This window comes from Elgaria multicarinata, chromosome 2, assembly GCF_023053635.1.
Source record: "Elgaria multicarinata webbii isolate HBS135686 ecotype San Diego chromosome 2, rElgMul1.1.pri, whole genome shotgun sequence".
NCBI classification, from domain to species: domain Eukaryota; kingdom Metazoa; phylum Chordata; class Lepidosauria; order Squamata; family Anguidae; genus Elgaria; species Elgaria multicarinata.
Window position 1 is genome coordinate 128,606,140 of NC_086172.1, and position 16,785 is coordinate 128,622,924.

At 40.0% G+C, this 16,785-nt stretch overlaps 2 protein-coding genes across 2 annotated transcripts; one reads left to right on the forward strand and one right to left on the reverse strand.

Moving 5' to 3' along the window:
* HAUS2 (HAUS augmin like complex subunit 2) lies at positions 1-8,175 on the reverse strand. The gene is made up of 6 exons (XM_063118860.1): positions 8,040-8,175; positions 6,418-6,510; positions 4,225-4,294; positions 3,761-3,893; positions 1,947-2,055; positions 1-440 (listed from the first exon to the last, which is right to left on the reverse strand). Exons 1-6 carry the CDS (start codon positions 8,127-8,129, stop codon positions 288-290), a joined length of 648 nt encoding a protein of 215 aa, XP_062974930.1. The 5' UTR covers positions 8,130-8,175; the 3' UTR covers positions 1-287.
* A 356-nt stretch (positions 8,176-8,531) lies between these two features.
* LRRC57 (leucine rich repeat containing 57) lies at positions 8,532-16,203 on the forward strand. Its single transcript, XM_063117647.1, has 6 exons — positions 8,532-8,733; positions 10,955-11,129; positions 11,812-11,947; positions 12,531-12,799; positions 13,460-13,645; positions 15,174-16,203. Exons 2-6 carry the CDS (start codon positions 11,046-11,048, stop codon positions 15,213-15,215), a joined length of 717 nt encoding a protein of 238 aa, XP_062973717.1. The 5' UTR covers positions 8,532-8,733; positions 10,955-11,045; the 3' UTR covers positions 15,216-16,203.
* The last annotated feature ends 582 nt before the right edge of the window (positions 16,204-16,785 follow it).

A 16,785-nucleotide genomic window follows, 5' to 3' on the forward strand; every position in this document is an offset into this window, starting at 1 on the left:
GCTTTTTAAATTTAGTTTATTCTCTTTCTATAAATACAAGACATATGTACATAAAACTGATGTTAAGGCAGCGTCATGAAACTGCTTCATTAAAACATTCCTCAGAGGGGCACAAGGGAGCCCTCAGCAATTTCTACATACTAGTTCCACATACAAATATGAATTTCAGAAGACAGACACAAGTGGTTGCAAATTTGAGAGCAAGAATAAAAACACAGGTGTGTCCCATCAATCATACAAAACAGCTAAACAGCCTCGGAACAGTGACGGAGAAGGAAAAATGTGTGCTATCGTATACTTCTGAACCAGGAATCTGATCCAACAGTCAGCTGTGAATTGTCAAAAAAGATTGCCTTTTGTTTTTCTCTCCACTCCAGTATTTGTTCTGCCAGCTCTTCTGTCTCTGTTACCAACAAGTCCATCTTTGCTAGTGCACTGTCCTAGAATATAATATGAAAATGAATATTTTAGCTACTTTTTCCAATAATTTCAGCAATATGAGAGCTAATCACAAAGTGCTCTGGATCTGCATTTGCTAATTTGTTCCAGGGAAATATCATAGAATCATAGAATAATAGAACTGGAAGGGGCCTATAAGGCCAATGAGTCCAACCCCCTGCTGAATGCAGGAATCTACCTTAAAGCATCCCTGACAGATGGTTGTCCAGCTACCTATTAAATGCCTCTAGTGTGGGAGAGCCCACGACCTCCCTAGGTAATTGGTTCCATTGTCATACTGCTCTAACAGTCAGGACATTTTTCCTGATATCCAGCCAGAATCTGGCTTCCTGTAACTTGAGCCCATTATTCCGTGTCCTGCATTCTGGGAGGATCGAGAAGAGATCCTGGCCCTCCTCTGTGTGACAACCTTTCAAGTACTTGAAGAGTGCTATCATGTCTCCCCTCAATCTTCTCTTCTCCAGGCTAAACATGCCCAGTTCTTTCAGTCTCTCCTCATAGGGCTCATAGTTTCCAGACCCCTGACCATCCTCATTGCCCTCCTCTGAACACATTCCTTCTTGAAGTGTGGTGCCCAGAACTGGACACAATTCTCAAGGTGAGGCCTAACTAGTGCCGAACAGAGGGGAACCAGTACCTCACATGATTTGGAAGCTATACATCGATTAATGCAGCCCAAAATAGCATTTGCTTTTTTTGCAGCCGCATCTCACTGTTGGCTCATATTCAGCTTGTGATCTACAACAATTCCAGGATCCTTCTCGTTTGTAGTATTGCTGAGCCAAGTACCCCCATCTTGTAACTGTGCATTTGGTTTCTTTTTCTTAGGTGAAGAACTTGGCATGTATCCCTATATTTCATTCTGTTGTTTTTAGCCCAGTACTCCAGCCGATCACGATCACTTTGAAGTTTGTTTCTGTCTTCCAGGGTATTAGCTATCCCACCCAATTTTGTGTCATCTGCAAATCTGATAAGCGTTCCCTGTACCTCTTCATCCAAATCATTAATAAAAATGTTGAAGAGCACTGGGCCCAGGACAGAGCCGTGCGGTAACCCACTCGTTACCTCGCCCCAGTTTAGGAAGGTACCATTGATAAGTACTCTTTGAGTCCAATTCTGTAGCCAACTGTGGATCCACCTAACAGTTGTTCCATCTAGCCTACTTTTAGCTAGTTTGTTAATCAGAATATCATGGAGCACTTTGTCAAAAGCTTTGCTGAAGTCAAGAACTAGTAAGTCCACAGCATTCCCACAGTCCACAAGGGAAGTAACCCAATCCAAAATGGTATCAGATTAGTCTGACAAGATTTGTTCTTGACAAATCCATACTGGCTTCAAAAAAGTTTACCCAAAGCAATCAAGCAAATCTATAGCTGAGCTCTGAACTCAGTTATAGTTCAGCTCTTAGCCACTACTTTATGCCAGCTATAAAGTGTGTTTGCTTTCAAAAAAAGTTTACTAGTGAAATGTTATGACTGACTACTCACCAGTTTTTTCAAAGTTAGGGGTATTTGAGGAATGCTCCTTACTGTGGCTAGATGGGTTTCTATTTTTTCGATGAAAGGCACTGCTAGTGCCAACAATTCCACTGCATACCTAGAGTGTAAACAAGACAATTCAAAATACTGCAGTTTAACAATCTTGGGGCTTTATTCTCAAATTCCCACTAAGGGAGCAATCCTATGTCCCCTAGAGAGCGTCTGAGGGAGACAGGATTTTTTGGTTTTCTGGTTCTGAGCTCGAAGACTCCCCCTCATAGCCAGTGTGGCAAGAACTGCACCAGCTATCTCTCCATGCTCTTAAATGGAGCATGGGGCAGGGAGAAGGGAACGTCCCGGGGGATGGGAAGGCAGGAGATGGGGTGGCCGTCCTATGATCTTTCCAGTGGCCACCTCAGCCTCCTTCCCTCCCACTTTCTGAAGCCTCCACTGGATGGGTGACATCACTCATCTAGCTAAAATGCAGACAGGTAGGCACCTCCCTTTCGGCAGAGGATACTCGTAAGCCTCTGAGTTCGGGGGTTACAAGTACCCAGGGTGAAACCCATGGGATTAGGTCCTAATTATTTCTTTTCATAGGTTATTTCTTTTCATTATTTTCTTTTCATGCATTCTGGCAACAAATCTGTGGAGAAACTCATCTTATTTTCATACCTCTCTCTTTAAAAGTACAATATACCTGGCATGTTGGCTTAGCTTCTCCATTATAAAGCAACTTACTTGTCACATTTCAAACACCCTCTAACAAAGCGGGATATAAACCTGCAGCTCTTGGAATTCCTCTTGCTTAGGAGCTAGAATAAAATGCGGGTTGGTGGTAGACTTAAGAAGGGATGTTGATCTGCCCTTGCCTTTAAAAGACAGCTGGGAATCGCAACAGCATCTTGTACCAATTGCAGCTTCTGAATTGTCTATACAGGCAACCCCACATAGAAAGCACTGCAGTAGTCAAGTATAGATATAACTAAGAATGTAACAAGAGCCATGCTGGATCAGCCCAAGGGCCAACTAGTTCAGCATTCTGTTTACTCAGTGGCCCATGGCAAACACACAAGCAGTACATGATTGCAACAGCACTTTCAACTGTGGCATGAGTAACTGCGGCAAGTTACATTTTAAATGCTATATATAAGTGTTCTATATTTCCAAACAGTTTTACACTTCTTAGTACTTTGAAAGTATTCATTAAAATGGTTACCCTGCTACATGAAATGTTGAGTCGAAGAATTTTAACTGAAAACCTTGTCAAATTTGTTTACCACCACAAACATAGTTTACTTGTTAAGATCTGGAGGAAGGCACCTGCCCAGAGTATCTAGTGATTGAACTGAACCTCTTGAACAGGATAAGCTTTTCTGCAGCTTTGGAACGAACAAACACACACACACACGGTACAATGAACCTCCTAGACCAGGGGTTGGCAACTTGTGGTCCTCTAGACCTTTTGGCCTTCAATTCCCATCACCCCAATCAGCACATCCAGTAGCGATGGATCATGGGAGGGATCACAGGCCAAAATATCTGAAGGGCCACAAGTTGCCCACCCCTGTCCTAAACTTTTAAAAGATATACAAAACCTGCTTTCTCAGGAGGATATTTGACAGCTTTAGCTGGCTGGTTGTGGGCTTTTTGGGGGTGTGTGTGCTTATAGCTGTGCAGTAATTGGATTTTTAAAATGGTTTTAGTGTAGTAAATTGCAGTTTTATTTTTAATTGGATTCTGTTATCACTGTATTTCACTGATTTGTAGAATAGATGAGGTACATAATACATAAAAAGAATTAAGACAGAGTCGTCTCTTACCTGTGGAAGACAGCTTCAATAGGCAGACTTTCTTGATACAATGGTTTCACTAGCCTCTGCCTAAGAGATCTTTTATTTTTCAGCACTGCTTCTAGATGTCTGTTCATTGCTTGCAGAGCTTGGCATTTCTGAGCTATAAAAGTTTTTTTTAAAAAAAAATCTGTCAGAATTAATTAAACATGCATTAAAATGAAAGCAGGCCTAACACAAAATGTTATTTATATGTTTTGAAAAAGAGCCTTAAAAATCTTAGTAGTATGCTGTGTTAGTATGTAGTTGTAATAAAAAATGTATGGATCAGACTTTTGATGCTATCTATTACAACGTGTGTGGAAGCAGAATAGAAAGCAAACAGCAACTTTTGAAGACACAAAGCTGAGTAAAAGTGTTAAATTAATCCCAACCATGGTAGATCCTGATCTGCAAGATCCATCAAACAATAAGCCTAAAACAAAAATACTTACTCAGGTAGAATGGATGAATAATGTCTGCTGTATCTTTTTCCATCTGCAGGATTTCAGCCTCCAGATTAATCTATAAACATTAAAATAGCTACATTTTAATTTCCATGCATATGCTTAAAGTATGTATAGCCACTGCTAAAAAACAAACTAAAACTTGATCATCTTCAAGTGGTGTTTGGAAAAGAGAGTTGTTCTGTAGTTTCATGAGCCAATGCATAGTTTCTTATGGAAGCTTGTTAGTTTTTCCCTACCCTGTGCCTGCTTACCCTACCCTCTACCTGTTTGCATTCTCTTCCCCTCCTTATTGTTTTACTATGATTTTATTAGATTGTAAGCCTATGCGGCAGGGTCTTGCTATTTACTGTTTTACTCTGTACAGCACCATGTACATTGATGGTGCTATATAAATAAATAATAATAATAATAATAATAATAATAATAATAATCATTTATTCATTCAAATGCCATCTCTTCTAAACAGAGTTCAATTTATCATTACTTCTGGAAGCAAATTCCAGCTATAGTTAAGAGTTCAACCTCTCATTCTTATAGATCTATTTGTCAACAACCAAATTGCCCAACTGAACATGGAAGAGATATTTCCCCAGACTTTGTGATCAGGCTAGAAAACACTTGATATAAAAACCTCTACAAAATGGAGTTAAGAATCTCTGTGTCTTCACAATGAAAAAGTTTGCTTCTATATTCCATATTAGGTAGAAGCATTAGAGCAGAGATAGGGAACATCCCTATCCAGACCATAAACTTCTTCTGCTGTTTTATCTCCAATTACTGATTGGAAATAAGAGGGTATTTAAAGGCATGTAAGCTGTTGCATTGAGGCCTACTCCTAAGCACACATAAAACTGATGTGTTTTGAATGCTTGGCCGGAAAATGTCCAAACTGGTAAAAATCACATTTGGCCTTGCCCACTTTACTTTCTCCATATCCCTGCCCTGTACCCTTAGCCCTATCAACATCTGTAATATGCCCCCTCAGACCCTTACCAAATTGGTCAAAAATGGTTGGTCACCCCAGCATTACAACTAAATTCCCAAGAACTAAACCACAGAACATGAACAAAATGAATCACTATAGCATTCTGTGCACAAGAAGATGAAGTGTATTCTGTGCTCAAGAGGATAACTCTAAGTAATTGGACACCCCCAAACAAAGAGAAGGCATACCAGGCTAAGGAACTTATAGGACTGATTTTAAAAAATGTGTTCATTTGATAATAAACAGTTGTCTTTATGTTTCCTCTTTTTAAGCTGTTAATTTCTTGTGAGGTAGCAGTTCATCTGCATACTCTCCTAGCAGCTTCTGATAGAGCCACCAGGGATCACTATGAGTTGGTTGGGTTCTCTCCACCAGCATACTAAATTTTTCAACTAAAAAGCAGCACATCACTAAGGCAGCCTGTAAACAGTAAGTGAAGAAAGAAAGACCACTTCCAGTTGTGGCAGAGGTTAGGAAATAAACAGGAGTTAAGAAGGACTGTGAGGACAATGTGATGGTGAATTTCCTGTGTACTATGTTTATTTTCTTGCCTGAATGCTTTGTAGACTACACGTCCAGAAAGTGTAAACTGGGCTGTTGGAAGGAAGTGTGAGAGGACTGGAGGAGAAAGTGGTCCCACTTTAACTTGTTGGACAGAACACAGGGGCAGTACAGCAAAGAGAAAAGCAAGAACAGACTATGAGGGATGAGAACTGAAAAAAGGCGTATTTTAAGAAAGGTGTAGACAAATTGGAACAGAGGATGGCAATGAAAATGGTCAGTGGTATGGAGGTATAAAAACAAGTCCTACCCAGAAAAGTTGAAGGAATTGAGTATATTTAGCCTGGAGAACATGATAGCCCTCCAGGTATTTAAAAAGTAGTGTCACACAGAAAAGGGGAAAACCTGTTCTCTGCTTTCTAAAGGGCAGGACTAGATCTAATGGGCCTGAGTTAATTATAGGAACAGTTTTCCTCAATCTGGTGCCCTGAAGATGTGTTGGACTTCAGCACCCCACACCTGCTATCCCCAGTAAGGGATTGGACCAGATGGCTTACAAGGACCATTTTTTATTTTATGTTGCTACAGCATTGTCTCACCACTATGAAATAATGTATTACTATCCAGAGGAAATGTTATGCGTTATTGCCTTTATCATAGAACTTTATTGCAACATGGAAAGATTATTTCACCTGGTTGATTTCAGCATGGAGGTCTGCAACTTCTTCTGCCTCTGAGAGACGAACAAAACAAGAGGCTGGTTTTCCACATATATCCAGAGTCCCCTGCAATAGAAATGGGAGAGTTCACTACAAACATAAACAAAACTTGAAAGCAAGTGAAACATTATGGTTCCAATTCTAAATACTCTTATATGGAAATAAGCCCCACTGAATTCCCCCTCCCACAAAAACATGCTTAGTATCAGGCTGCGTGACTACAAGCGTAGTCATGATAGGTAGCGCATTGCATTCCCCTACCTCCAGCAGCTAATGAATAAGAGAGCAAATCTGCATCTTTTTAGGGTGCAATCCTATGGACAGAAAAAAGTCCTACAACTCTCAGCATTCCCCAGCTAGCATGCCCTGCCCTTCAATATGTAAAATCAGTACTACAGCAAATAACAATACCATTAAAAAAATACTACCAGGACACTTTGTTATCGTTCTGTTTGGTAAAGAATCTTTATAACCCAACTTAATTTTTGGTACATTAAAAAAAAACATATTTGCAAACAGAAGAAGAAAATCACCCTTCCTATGTATATTTAGCACCCAAATCCTTTCCCCTTTAAAATTAGAGATAGTGAAAATCTGACCTGTTATTCCCACATCTGTGCCTACAGTGAGGTGGAAAGAGCCCTGTGCCAGCAGTCACAAGAGTAATCAAAATCTTCCAGGTGCTCTTTTAATCTTCATTACAAGGCACTGGGTATGTGTGTGTGCATGTAGCTGACCTGAATATTTAAGGAAAAGCCATATTCTACCCCCCTTTTTAATTTTTTAGGGTGCAATCCTATGCATGTTTAGACAGGAAGTCTAATGGCTGGCTGGGAAATGCTGGAAGTGGGGACTTTTTCTGCCAAAATATGCATAGGATTGAACCCTTAATAAGAGTGACTGAAAATGATTCACTCCACCACAACAGAGTGCATAAACATACATTTTTTCTTCTATGAAATTTCTTATGTGCAGAACTCAAGTCAGGTAGTCTAGAGAACACAAGAACTCATGGCTATACAGTTTATTTAAATACATTTACAGCGGAAATTAAAATAATTTAATTTAAAACCTAAACATGCTTAGGTAAATCAAACTGAATGGCTTTAAGCAAGAGTAAAAACAATACTACTACAATAATATTCCAGATCTATTGTGACTGGGTTAGAATACTGACAGCAGCTATGCATTTCCAAAAGATCTCAGCATGGCCCTTGCCTGAAATCTTGAAGAAACGGCACCAGTCAAAATAGGCCACAGTGGATGGGCAGCCTATAAATAAAGTTAATAAGGCGCAATCCTACGCATGTTTAGACTGAAAAAAACACCTATAACTCCCGGCATTTCTCATCCAGTCATGCTGGCTGGGGAATACTGGGAGTTGTAGGACTTTTCTGTTTAAACATGCATAGGACTGCGCTCTAAATAGCATAAGCCAGTTTCATATATAATTTGTCCATTGTGGTGCCCTAACTATATTTAATAAATTGAGTAACATTAGGGACTACACTGCTAAAGTTGGAAAGAAATGAACAGAGCTTATATGACGCGCATCTACGGGGCGGGGAGAGAGTGAGCGAACGACCCCGCCTCACCTGGGACACCACACCAGAGTACAGGCACCGAGCCAACATCAGTCCGGCCGCCGTGGGCTGCACAGGGTCCCAAGGGTTGAAAGAAGCCATGTCAGGGAGAGCTTCTGGCGCCGACTCAACGCTCTCTTGCGCGCTTAGGCTGCATAGGAAACTCCACCTCTCTCTTTCTTTGAAACTCGCGCCGCCATGTTGAGCGCGGCAAAACAGTTAATCGCCATTTTAGATCTACAGTGAAAGGCAGGAAGAAAGGATTGCTTATTTTTTTGCTACGAAATAAGGTATTCTACACCGAGGGAATAAAATCCTAATACAGCCCTCACGGGCACTTGTATAGCCATGCTGGACTTGGCGGATACTCCAGCAGCCAAGACGAAGACAGCAGAGTCCGGAAATACTGTGAGGTTCAAGTCGAACCGGTATCCGGAAATGAAGTAAGCGACGGTCACTCCTGCCATTTTGGTTGTGGCGGAAGTTAATGGGGCAAGCTGGGTAATGGCTACCCTGCCCCTCCCGGAGGACCCAAGGACTACTTTTCCGTGTGAAGGGTTCGCCATTATAATAGATTGAGAGAGATTTTGCTTTCATCCGGGTCTTGTGATTCACCACGGGGGATTAAAGTAGTGTGGCTGGGGTTTCTTGAGCTGTGTGCGCTTGTTGCTAGGATGCGCAGCACTGGCGACCGCCGTGATTACAGGTAACTGAAATCAAGGGTCTTTGGTTATTCTTATGGGGAAGATCGTGGATCCCTCCTCTGAGAGAGATCCACCTCGGAGAGGGAGGAGATTCTGTAGTGTGTAGCCTAACCTCGCACATCTCACCTGGGACTTACCTCCACTTAAAGTGTGTGGAAGTCCGTCTGCGTTTATATGTATACTCTGAAGTCAGTCCCGTTGGACGTGGTGGTTCCTTCTCCAATCCAGTGGGCATTTAGGGGTTGCGGTCGTAGTCCCATTGAATTCAGTGCAGTCGAGAAAACACGAATAGCATCGGGCTGTTTCCCCTCAAACAACGCAGCACCCCTCTTTCTCTCTCTTAGTGGCACGGAGACAATTTGGGTTGTCCCGCTTCCTTCCTTCCTCCGTCCCATCTTTCATAGCTGTGTGTGGTTCGACAGAGCGTGTTTGCTTCAGTTCTCTGAGGCAGAAGACGTTGAGGCCGCTGGAATTCACCATGTGTTACATTGGGGAGCAGGACCTCCCCTCAGCTTCGCCTTATTTTCTATCTCCCGTGCTCCGACTGAGAGAAATGGGGCGGCTACTTCAAGAACAAGCGAGAACCGATTCTGGGGGAGCCAAGTCTTTTGTTTTTGGTGCGGATATGTACATGCATGGAGGGAGAGGCGGATCTCGTGGGAAGACAAACAATATTGTTAATACCGCAAAGTCAAAAATCTATCTTCTCAGTTCTTATGGAGTCTACATTTAAACTAAAATGAGATTAATCTGCAACCCTTATTTGATTGTTTGTAGCGAGAATATTTTGTTGGTAGTTAAAATAATCCTTAGGCAGATGGGATTAAGGAACGTAAAGCTAAGAATAGTTGGCTAAGTATCCTCTGCTACCTCTTAGTAACATCCTTGCTTTGATTCTTTGCTCCTGTTCATTTAAGACTGTGGGTGCCTTTCAGGGATGGAGATCAAAGCTACATTAATGAAGAAGTATTGTGTTTGTGCTCTTCTATTATTTTAGTGCACTTTGTGAGGATGGTTGAGAGATACATTAGTCTGTTGTACAAACGTTTTGCAAACTGTCTTGTTTGTGGCAGTTCTTTATATCCAAAACCAAATAGCTTATGTTGCATGACACGCGTTCGTATTTCTATTTTCCTATCAATTTATAGACCTATAGTTCTCAAATATTGCTGATGAGTCTCCCCCCCTAAAGTTACAGAAGCAAAGATAAAAGTGTTTATGTACAAGTGTTTTGAACAGTAATTGTCTTTACTGCAAATCAAATGCGTCCTAAATATCGGCATTAGATTAAGTCTAGTTTGCATGAAATGTGAAAGAAATAGTATTCTAATCCTGGTTACTCACAAATATAGCAGTCAGACTATTCAAGTTCGACAGGCTCAATTCTAGTTGCCAAATTCTGGCTTAAGGAGCAAAACTGCAAGAAATATACTAGCTTAGCACAAAGGCAATTTTGTGGCTGCATCATTGGAGAAAGCAGTACTGTGCAATTCTATCTGATCCACATGATTTGTGTTCAACTGGAGCTTAATACATCCTTGTATTTGTACATAGTATGCACCATGCAACTCAATCCTATGCATGTTATTAGTTTATTTGAAAGTAAATCCCCATGAAAGTGGGGTTTAAAATATGCTGTGCCCATGGAATAGGGTCAGCTATAAATACGTTGCCATGGCTTCTGACATTATAAAGCTCTTTAATAGACTGACCTGCCTGTCTAATTATATTTATATAACCTATTTACCAGAGCATTATCCGCAAACCTGAATTAATCTTAGACGAGAACATAAGCATGCTTCCTTGGAAACATATTAGATTCAGTAGGGCTTGCTTCCAGTTTTTTTGAGTTTTTTGTCAAATACTTCACCTTTTCTGTTGCATGTGCCCCACATTTCTGTGTAGGTTTTTTTTACACTAAGGGTGTGATCCTATGCATGTTTAGGCAGAAAAAAAATCTTACAGCTCCCAACATTCCAGCTGGTGAATGCTGGGAGTTGTAGGACTTTTTTTCTGTCTAAACATACATAGGAGAAGGCCCTAACTGGATGTTGTATTACACACACACACAGTCTTTATGTGGTGGTGTTTGATTCATTGGCACTGTGCTCTGGGCCCTGAAATAATGGATGCTTTCTTTACTATCAAGATGAGCATACCGATAGGAAAGATCCACTTAGATGATTCTTCCCTCTAAGTACTTCCAAATTTACTTTTTAATAGAAAATAAGCTCATGTATCCTAGTGTGGTGTGAATGAGAGTGACTCAGCTGGACCACAACCATTTGTCAGTTTCTGACACAAGAACAGGAAGATGGGAAACAGTGCCTTAAAAGCGCATTTGGAGACAGCCCAGAAAACAGGAGTATTCCAACTAACTGGAAAAGGCCTTTCTGAGGTAAATGTCTATTCATGAATATGTACCACACATAATTCTTACTTTTATACTGAAAAATGCAAGAGGGATAACATTAATCACACCTTGAGGAGCACTTACATTTTGGAACTTGTTTTTTTAAAAAAACGTATTTGTCAGATTACGAGTATAAAAATGTCAGTTGAATGGGTTCTTATTGGTATATCTACATGTTCTTCTCATGATAAAAAATGTGTTCTGTGTTTAGAGGGCTTATTCAGTAGTAAATGTGATTAGGATTGCACCCTTAGTTGCTTGCTACTAAAACCAGGTGAGATGGGTTTAGCCTTTAAAAACAGAGTGATCTAATACACTACTAGATAAGTTATGTAATAACTGTACTGTACATTACAACTTGTGACAAAGATTTATATAATTTTATTATGTGTAATATGAAATGCTTCATCTTTTTTGTCCTAATTAATCAGTTTTAAGGGGATGTTCCCAAATTCAATTCTATGCTAAGAATAATTGCTGTCCCCCCAGTCTCTCAGTACCATTCATAATTCTTTAATCTTCTATCACAATCTTGTAAAAATACATCTGCAAAAGATACTAGCTGACACATTTTATTAACTTGCCTGCCTTACTAAAACTTTTGTATTTAATACAACTTTTGTCTATTTAGAATAATTTTCGTATAATATTGGAATTGCTTTTTCAGTTTCCTGAGGATCTACAGAAGCTTGCAAGTAATCTCAGAACGATAGATTTGTCCAACAATAAGATCGAGACTCTGCCACCGCTAGTGGGAAAATTCTCTGTGTTGAAAAGCCTTGCTTTAAATCACAACAAACTGAGTATGTTTTCTTAAATATCTTATCAGCTTGCTATATTTAGTGAACTTGCTATATTTAGTGAACTTAATTACCAGAAGTTAGTTTCATCCTTTTCTTTCAAAGTATAAAGGGGGGTAGATTTAAAAGTCCTGACATTTCTCAACTGGTTAGTTGAGTGCTTTTGTGGCAGAAACTTGTGCTTTGGGTTTAATTTGGGTATCTCTCTGAGGGAGTGATTATATGAAGAGTGCTTCATAGCTAACAAAGTTTTGATTTGTCAGTATTGCAATCACATGTTATTAAGGTACTTGAAATTTTCCTGGCTATTGTGAAATATGGCTTACTCAATTTGAGTAATTTCCATTCATTCTTTTCTCTTCCAAACTCTCTGATAGCTAGAGAAAGACAAGATGGGACCTTCATGTTAATCCAGGCAATTGTACCTTATCTGTTACACATTGTCATATATTGCAAAAGAGAATTCAACTGCATCTAGAATCCTAATAAAATGTGGTGTTGTATTCCACCAATAATAATTGACATTTGAATAATTGCTATTTCCTCTGGGCAGCTTGGTTTATTTTTGTTTCTAATTTATTGCTAGCTGAGCTACCTGAAGAGTTGTGCAAGCTGAAAAAACTAGAGATATTGCATCTGAATAATAACCAACTGACACAGCTACCTGCTGCCTTTGGACAACTTGCAGCACTAAAGACCCTGAGCCTTTCTGGAAACAAGTTCCGAACTGTACCTGCCCAGCTCTGTAATCTTCGTCACCTAGATGTGGTTGATCTCTCCAGAAATCAGATCCAGAGTGTGCCAGACACAGTTGGAGAACTGCAGGCCATTGAACTGAACTTGAATCAGAACCAGGTCTGGAAACTGGTTTTGTAGGTGAACACGATTAGGGGGGAAAAATCTCCCCAAAGCACTGATGTTTCTTAGATATTACAGATACAGGAATCTTGCTTAGCACTACAAGCAAAATTTAACATGTTTCTCTTGCTTTGCCCTGATGGAAAACCTTACTACTAAGTTATCTCTACTTTGTAACATGATTTTCCATTTGTTGGGAAGAATGTTAGCTTTAAATGTCTTATTTTTCCCTCAACTAGTCTCTTTTCCCCTCCCCATTTCATTATAATTTTAATTTTTTAGTACTAATTTAGGCATGTATCACAAGAGAAGAATAAATGACAGTGGGAAAAACAGTATTGTGATTGCTTGAAATTGTGTCCAGTTTGGAGAATTTTTTGCTTAGCATTATAATAGCAAGTGGGTTTAAGCTTCTGCAAACTGAAATGGCAAGCTCGCATGATAACAAATTGAAATAATTAAGTTTACATGTGACTTTAGCATCAAGAGATGAATGTATGTGTGAACTATACCTAATTCTGTGGGATATGGGATATTTTGTGGCAGAAACTTGTGCTTTGGGTTTAATTTGGGTATCTCTCTGAGGGAGTGATTATATGAATTTAGAATTGACAGAACCATAATCATTTTTTTCTTGCTCTTTTTGGTGCATGATAGATTTCACAGATCTCCTCACAGATCTCTCACTGCCCACGCCTCAAGGTCCTGCGTTTGGAAGAGAACTGTTTAGAACTAAGTGTGCTTCCTCAGAGTATCCTCAGCGATTCTCAGATCTCTCTGCTTGCTGTAGAGGGTAATCTTTTTGAGATCAAGAAACTCCGAGAACTAGAGGGATATGACAAGGTTTGTAGGAAAAAATCTTCATCTAACTCAAATAAAGAAACAGGCTTTGGAAAAATCAAGCTTTAACTGGTGAATCAGATCAGGGGGAAAATCAGATACTTTTTATAGCCTTTTAAAGATTGAACAGTTGAATCTTTTTTTGGACTTGTTCTCGACGCCCTCACACATTTCCCTGCCTCTTAGGCTTATGTAATGTATTGATTTAAATGCTTTTAAAGATTAGTTTCTTGGCTTTTTGCCCCTTTGTGAATCCTTAAAGGCATAACTTAAGCATTAGTCAAATAAGCCACTCTTTCTCAACCTCGGGCTCTTGAGATATAGTCCAAAACTTCTGCCATCATTCTTGACTAGTGGGCATGCTATTTGGGCTGATAAATATCTGAAGAGCACCAGTTGAGGAAGGCTGATACAGGCTCTGGTTAAAGCTTCTATCTCAAACTTTTAATTCTAAGAAGCCTTTGGATCAGACTCAATGTGCAAACAGAAGGCTCTTCTGCTTGTTCGAGGGGTGAATATGTTTTTCCAGAGCTGTAACTTTTGTGCCACATCCACACTGTCCTAGGATATGCCAACCCTCGGCAGTGGCTTTTGTGGGGTGCAGAAGGCTGCAGTGGGAGGGAGGCAGAGAAGCCCCAGTCCAGAATCAGAACTCTGCTCTTAGTTGTTGTGATGTAAGCCAATGTGACTGACAAGTAGCTTCATTCTGATTTCAAAGCAAGATTTCTATCATTTATCTTGGCTGAAGAAGTATTAAAGCAGTACAGTTTCCTTGTTCAAGTTAGTTATGAATCACCCATCTAATAGCAAGAGACCTGGAGAAAAACATACAATAGGGTCTAGTCTAATAGTTTATCTAGCTAAATCAGGGGTGGGGAACCTCAGACCCAGCGACCAAATACAGCTCTCTTGGGGTCTTAATCTGGCCCTGTGGGGTTCCCTAGATGGCTGTGCCTCCTTTCCCCCACCCACGAATAATTTGGTGTTTTCCTGGCTTTTGTGGAGTTTCCCCCCTATTCTAAAACGTTGAAATGCCTCTACTAAGGCTAAGTTACTGACAGTAAGAGATTTAAGCTAAAATCTGCTTGTTAGTTTTGGCCCCACCCACCACTGGAATGTGGCCCTCAAGAGCTCCTCCAAAATTGAAGAGGTTTCCCACCCCAAATTTAAACAGGATACTGCAGCCTTAGCCATGGAGTAGATTGTAGGTAGACTGTGAATTAGGAAAACTAGAGATGGGTTCTCTCTTTTTATAGTCTGGTTATCTTCTAGATAATTGTCAGACTCCTATCTTGAAGAATTGTTTGTTGCTATCAGTTATTGTACATTAGAGAATATTATGTATAAAATATTTGCATAGTATAGAATCTGTCTGATCCTGAATTGGTCCAGCATAAGAAACTGCTGGTTAGGAAATATCCTTGGGAATCTCTATCCCAGCTACAAAGGTGGTATCAATAGAATAACCTAGAACTTAATCTATGCTGTGTTCCTCTCACCAAAAAAATAATTTTGTTACTTAATTTTTTAGTATATGGAACGATTCACAGCCACAAAGAAAAAATTTGCCTGATGGATTACTATTGTTTATCTCATGAAGGAAAAGGCAACAAGAGATGAGATACATGGATCCTATGTGCTGCTAGCTTTTGGGAGAAGGAAGTGCACGGTTTTGATAAAGGGCAAGAGAACAGTGACTCACTGACTTTGAAAGGGTCTGCTATGTTGCCATTAACACCACAAAGTGACTCCAGCAATTGGTGAAACAACCTGGATATAACATTTAGCACCTTTATAGCTAACAGAGCATTTCTGCTTATGTGATTTTTGAACTTCAGGGATTGTTATGTTTGAGAAGAAAAATCTTCTAAAATTTACTTGAGCTGCAATAGTTTTATTACAGCTTTTGGCAGCCTCATAATGAAGTTGAGCGTATGGAGATAATGGGTTATCTCTGAGAAGTATACTGAGTTTTTTGGGTTTTTTACATGATGCAAAGTCATTCCTTTGCTTTAAATGTTTTATTACGTATAAGGCTGACAATGTATTTTTAAAATCATGTACATTTTGAAGCACAAATAGTTTGAGCTAATATTAGCTTATTGTGTCAAATATTCAAAAAAATGGTTGTCCTAGCTTCATGTCACAACCACATCCTATGAATGGCTAGTCTTCCATTTGATGATGAAATGCCCTACCGTTACCTGAGCATGCTAAATGAAATAAGTGACAGATTTTAATGTCTCTACTGAGTGCATTTTGGGTTGTGTGTGGGGACATTGACACCTTTGCACTGAATGTTCATGGCAGTAGCAAGCTTAACAGTTTAATCAGGCTGATCACCTTATTGCTGCCTTATGCAAAGCACCCAGGAGGACCTAAAATATGCAACTTCTCTGAATAACTTGTATATTTTTTACTAAAGAAAACTTACATCCACAACTGTCTTAAGCTTTTTGGCACCTTTTGACAAACTTCAGTTAATGTATAAATTATTCACATCATGTAATCTGAATGATATAAAAATAAACATATGCACAGCTTGAAGTGTTCCTGTAAAATATTGCTATTGTACATAAGATTTAAAGGGTGTGTTCGGATGATCGCAATGGGAAAAGAGACCATTGTGGCTTGTCCCCCACTCATGGATGCTGCACACGTGATCAGCATTTGTGTAATCCACTGCAATGCAGTGTGGATTGACAGGTTGTCCAAACCCAGCACATGTCGGGGGTGGTTTCAGACCCATCATTGTGGAGTAGGTACAAAGATGACACACCAACATGCGCTGCATTGCAGGGATTATGCAAATAGCAATCACATGCGTGTGTGTGTATGTGTACACTTGAGAGAGAGGAAACAAGCTGCATTTGGACAATAGTCAATGGTGGGTTAATGGCCAACTCCACGGTTGATTATCGAGGGGGTACTCTCCACACGACATGATTATAATCAACCATGATGTGAATTAATGCCAGCAAGGAGTTGACTATTAACAGTGGCTGAGTTCGGATGACACACTAATCAACGGTTGCTTCCCATTCTGTTCCTATTACCCCCCAGTTGATTAGCGTGTTGTCTGAACTCAGCCAGTGTGTTTGACACATTCCCAGCCTCTCCCTCCCAGTTGTCCTGCTGGTATC

What these genes read in the sequence shown, in the direction of transcription:
- LRRC57 (XM_063117647.1), top strand. Translation starts at nt 11,046, where the DNA reads ATGGGAAACAGTGCCTTAAAAGCGCATTTGGAGACAGCCCAGAAAACA. An exon ending in CTGGAAAAGGCCTTTCTGAG is followed by an intron (nt 11,130 to 11,811) that starts GTAAATGTCTAT and finishes TTGCTTTTTCAG; the next exon opens with TTTCCTGAGGATCTACAGAA. An exon ending in TGAACTTGAATCAGAACCAG is followed by an intron (nt 12,800 to 13,459) that starts GTCTGGAAACTG and finishes GGTGCATGATAG; the next exon opens with ATTTCACAGATCTCCTCACA.
- HAUS2 (XM_063118860.1), bottom strand. Translation starts at nt 8,129, where the DNA reads ATGGCTTCTTTCAACCCTTGGGACCCTGTGCAGCCCACGGCGGCCGGA. An exon ending in TCCATGCTGAAATCAACCAG is followed by an intron (nt 4,295 to 6,417) that starts GTGAAATAATCT and finishes TAATGTTTATAG; the next exon opens with ATTAATCTGGAGGCTGAAAT. An exon ending in TATTCATCCATTCTACCTGA is followed by an intron (nt 3,894 to 4,224) that starts GTAAGTATTTTT and finishes AAACTTTTATAG; the next exon opens with CTCAGAAATGCCAAGCTCTG.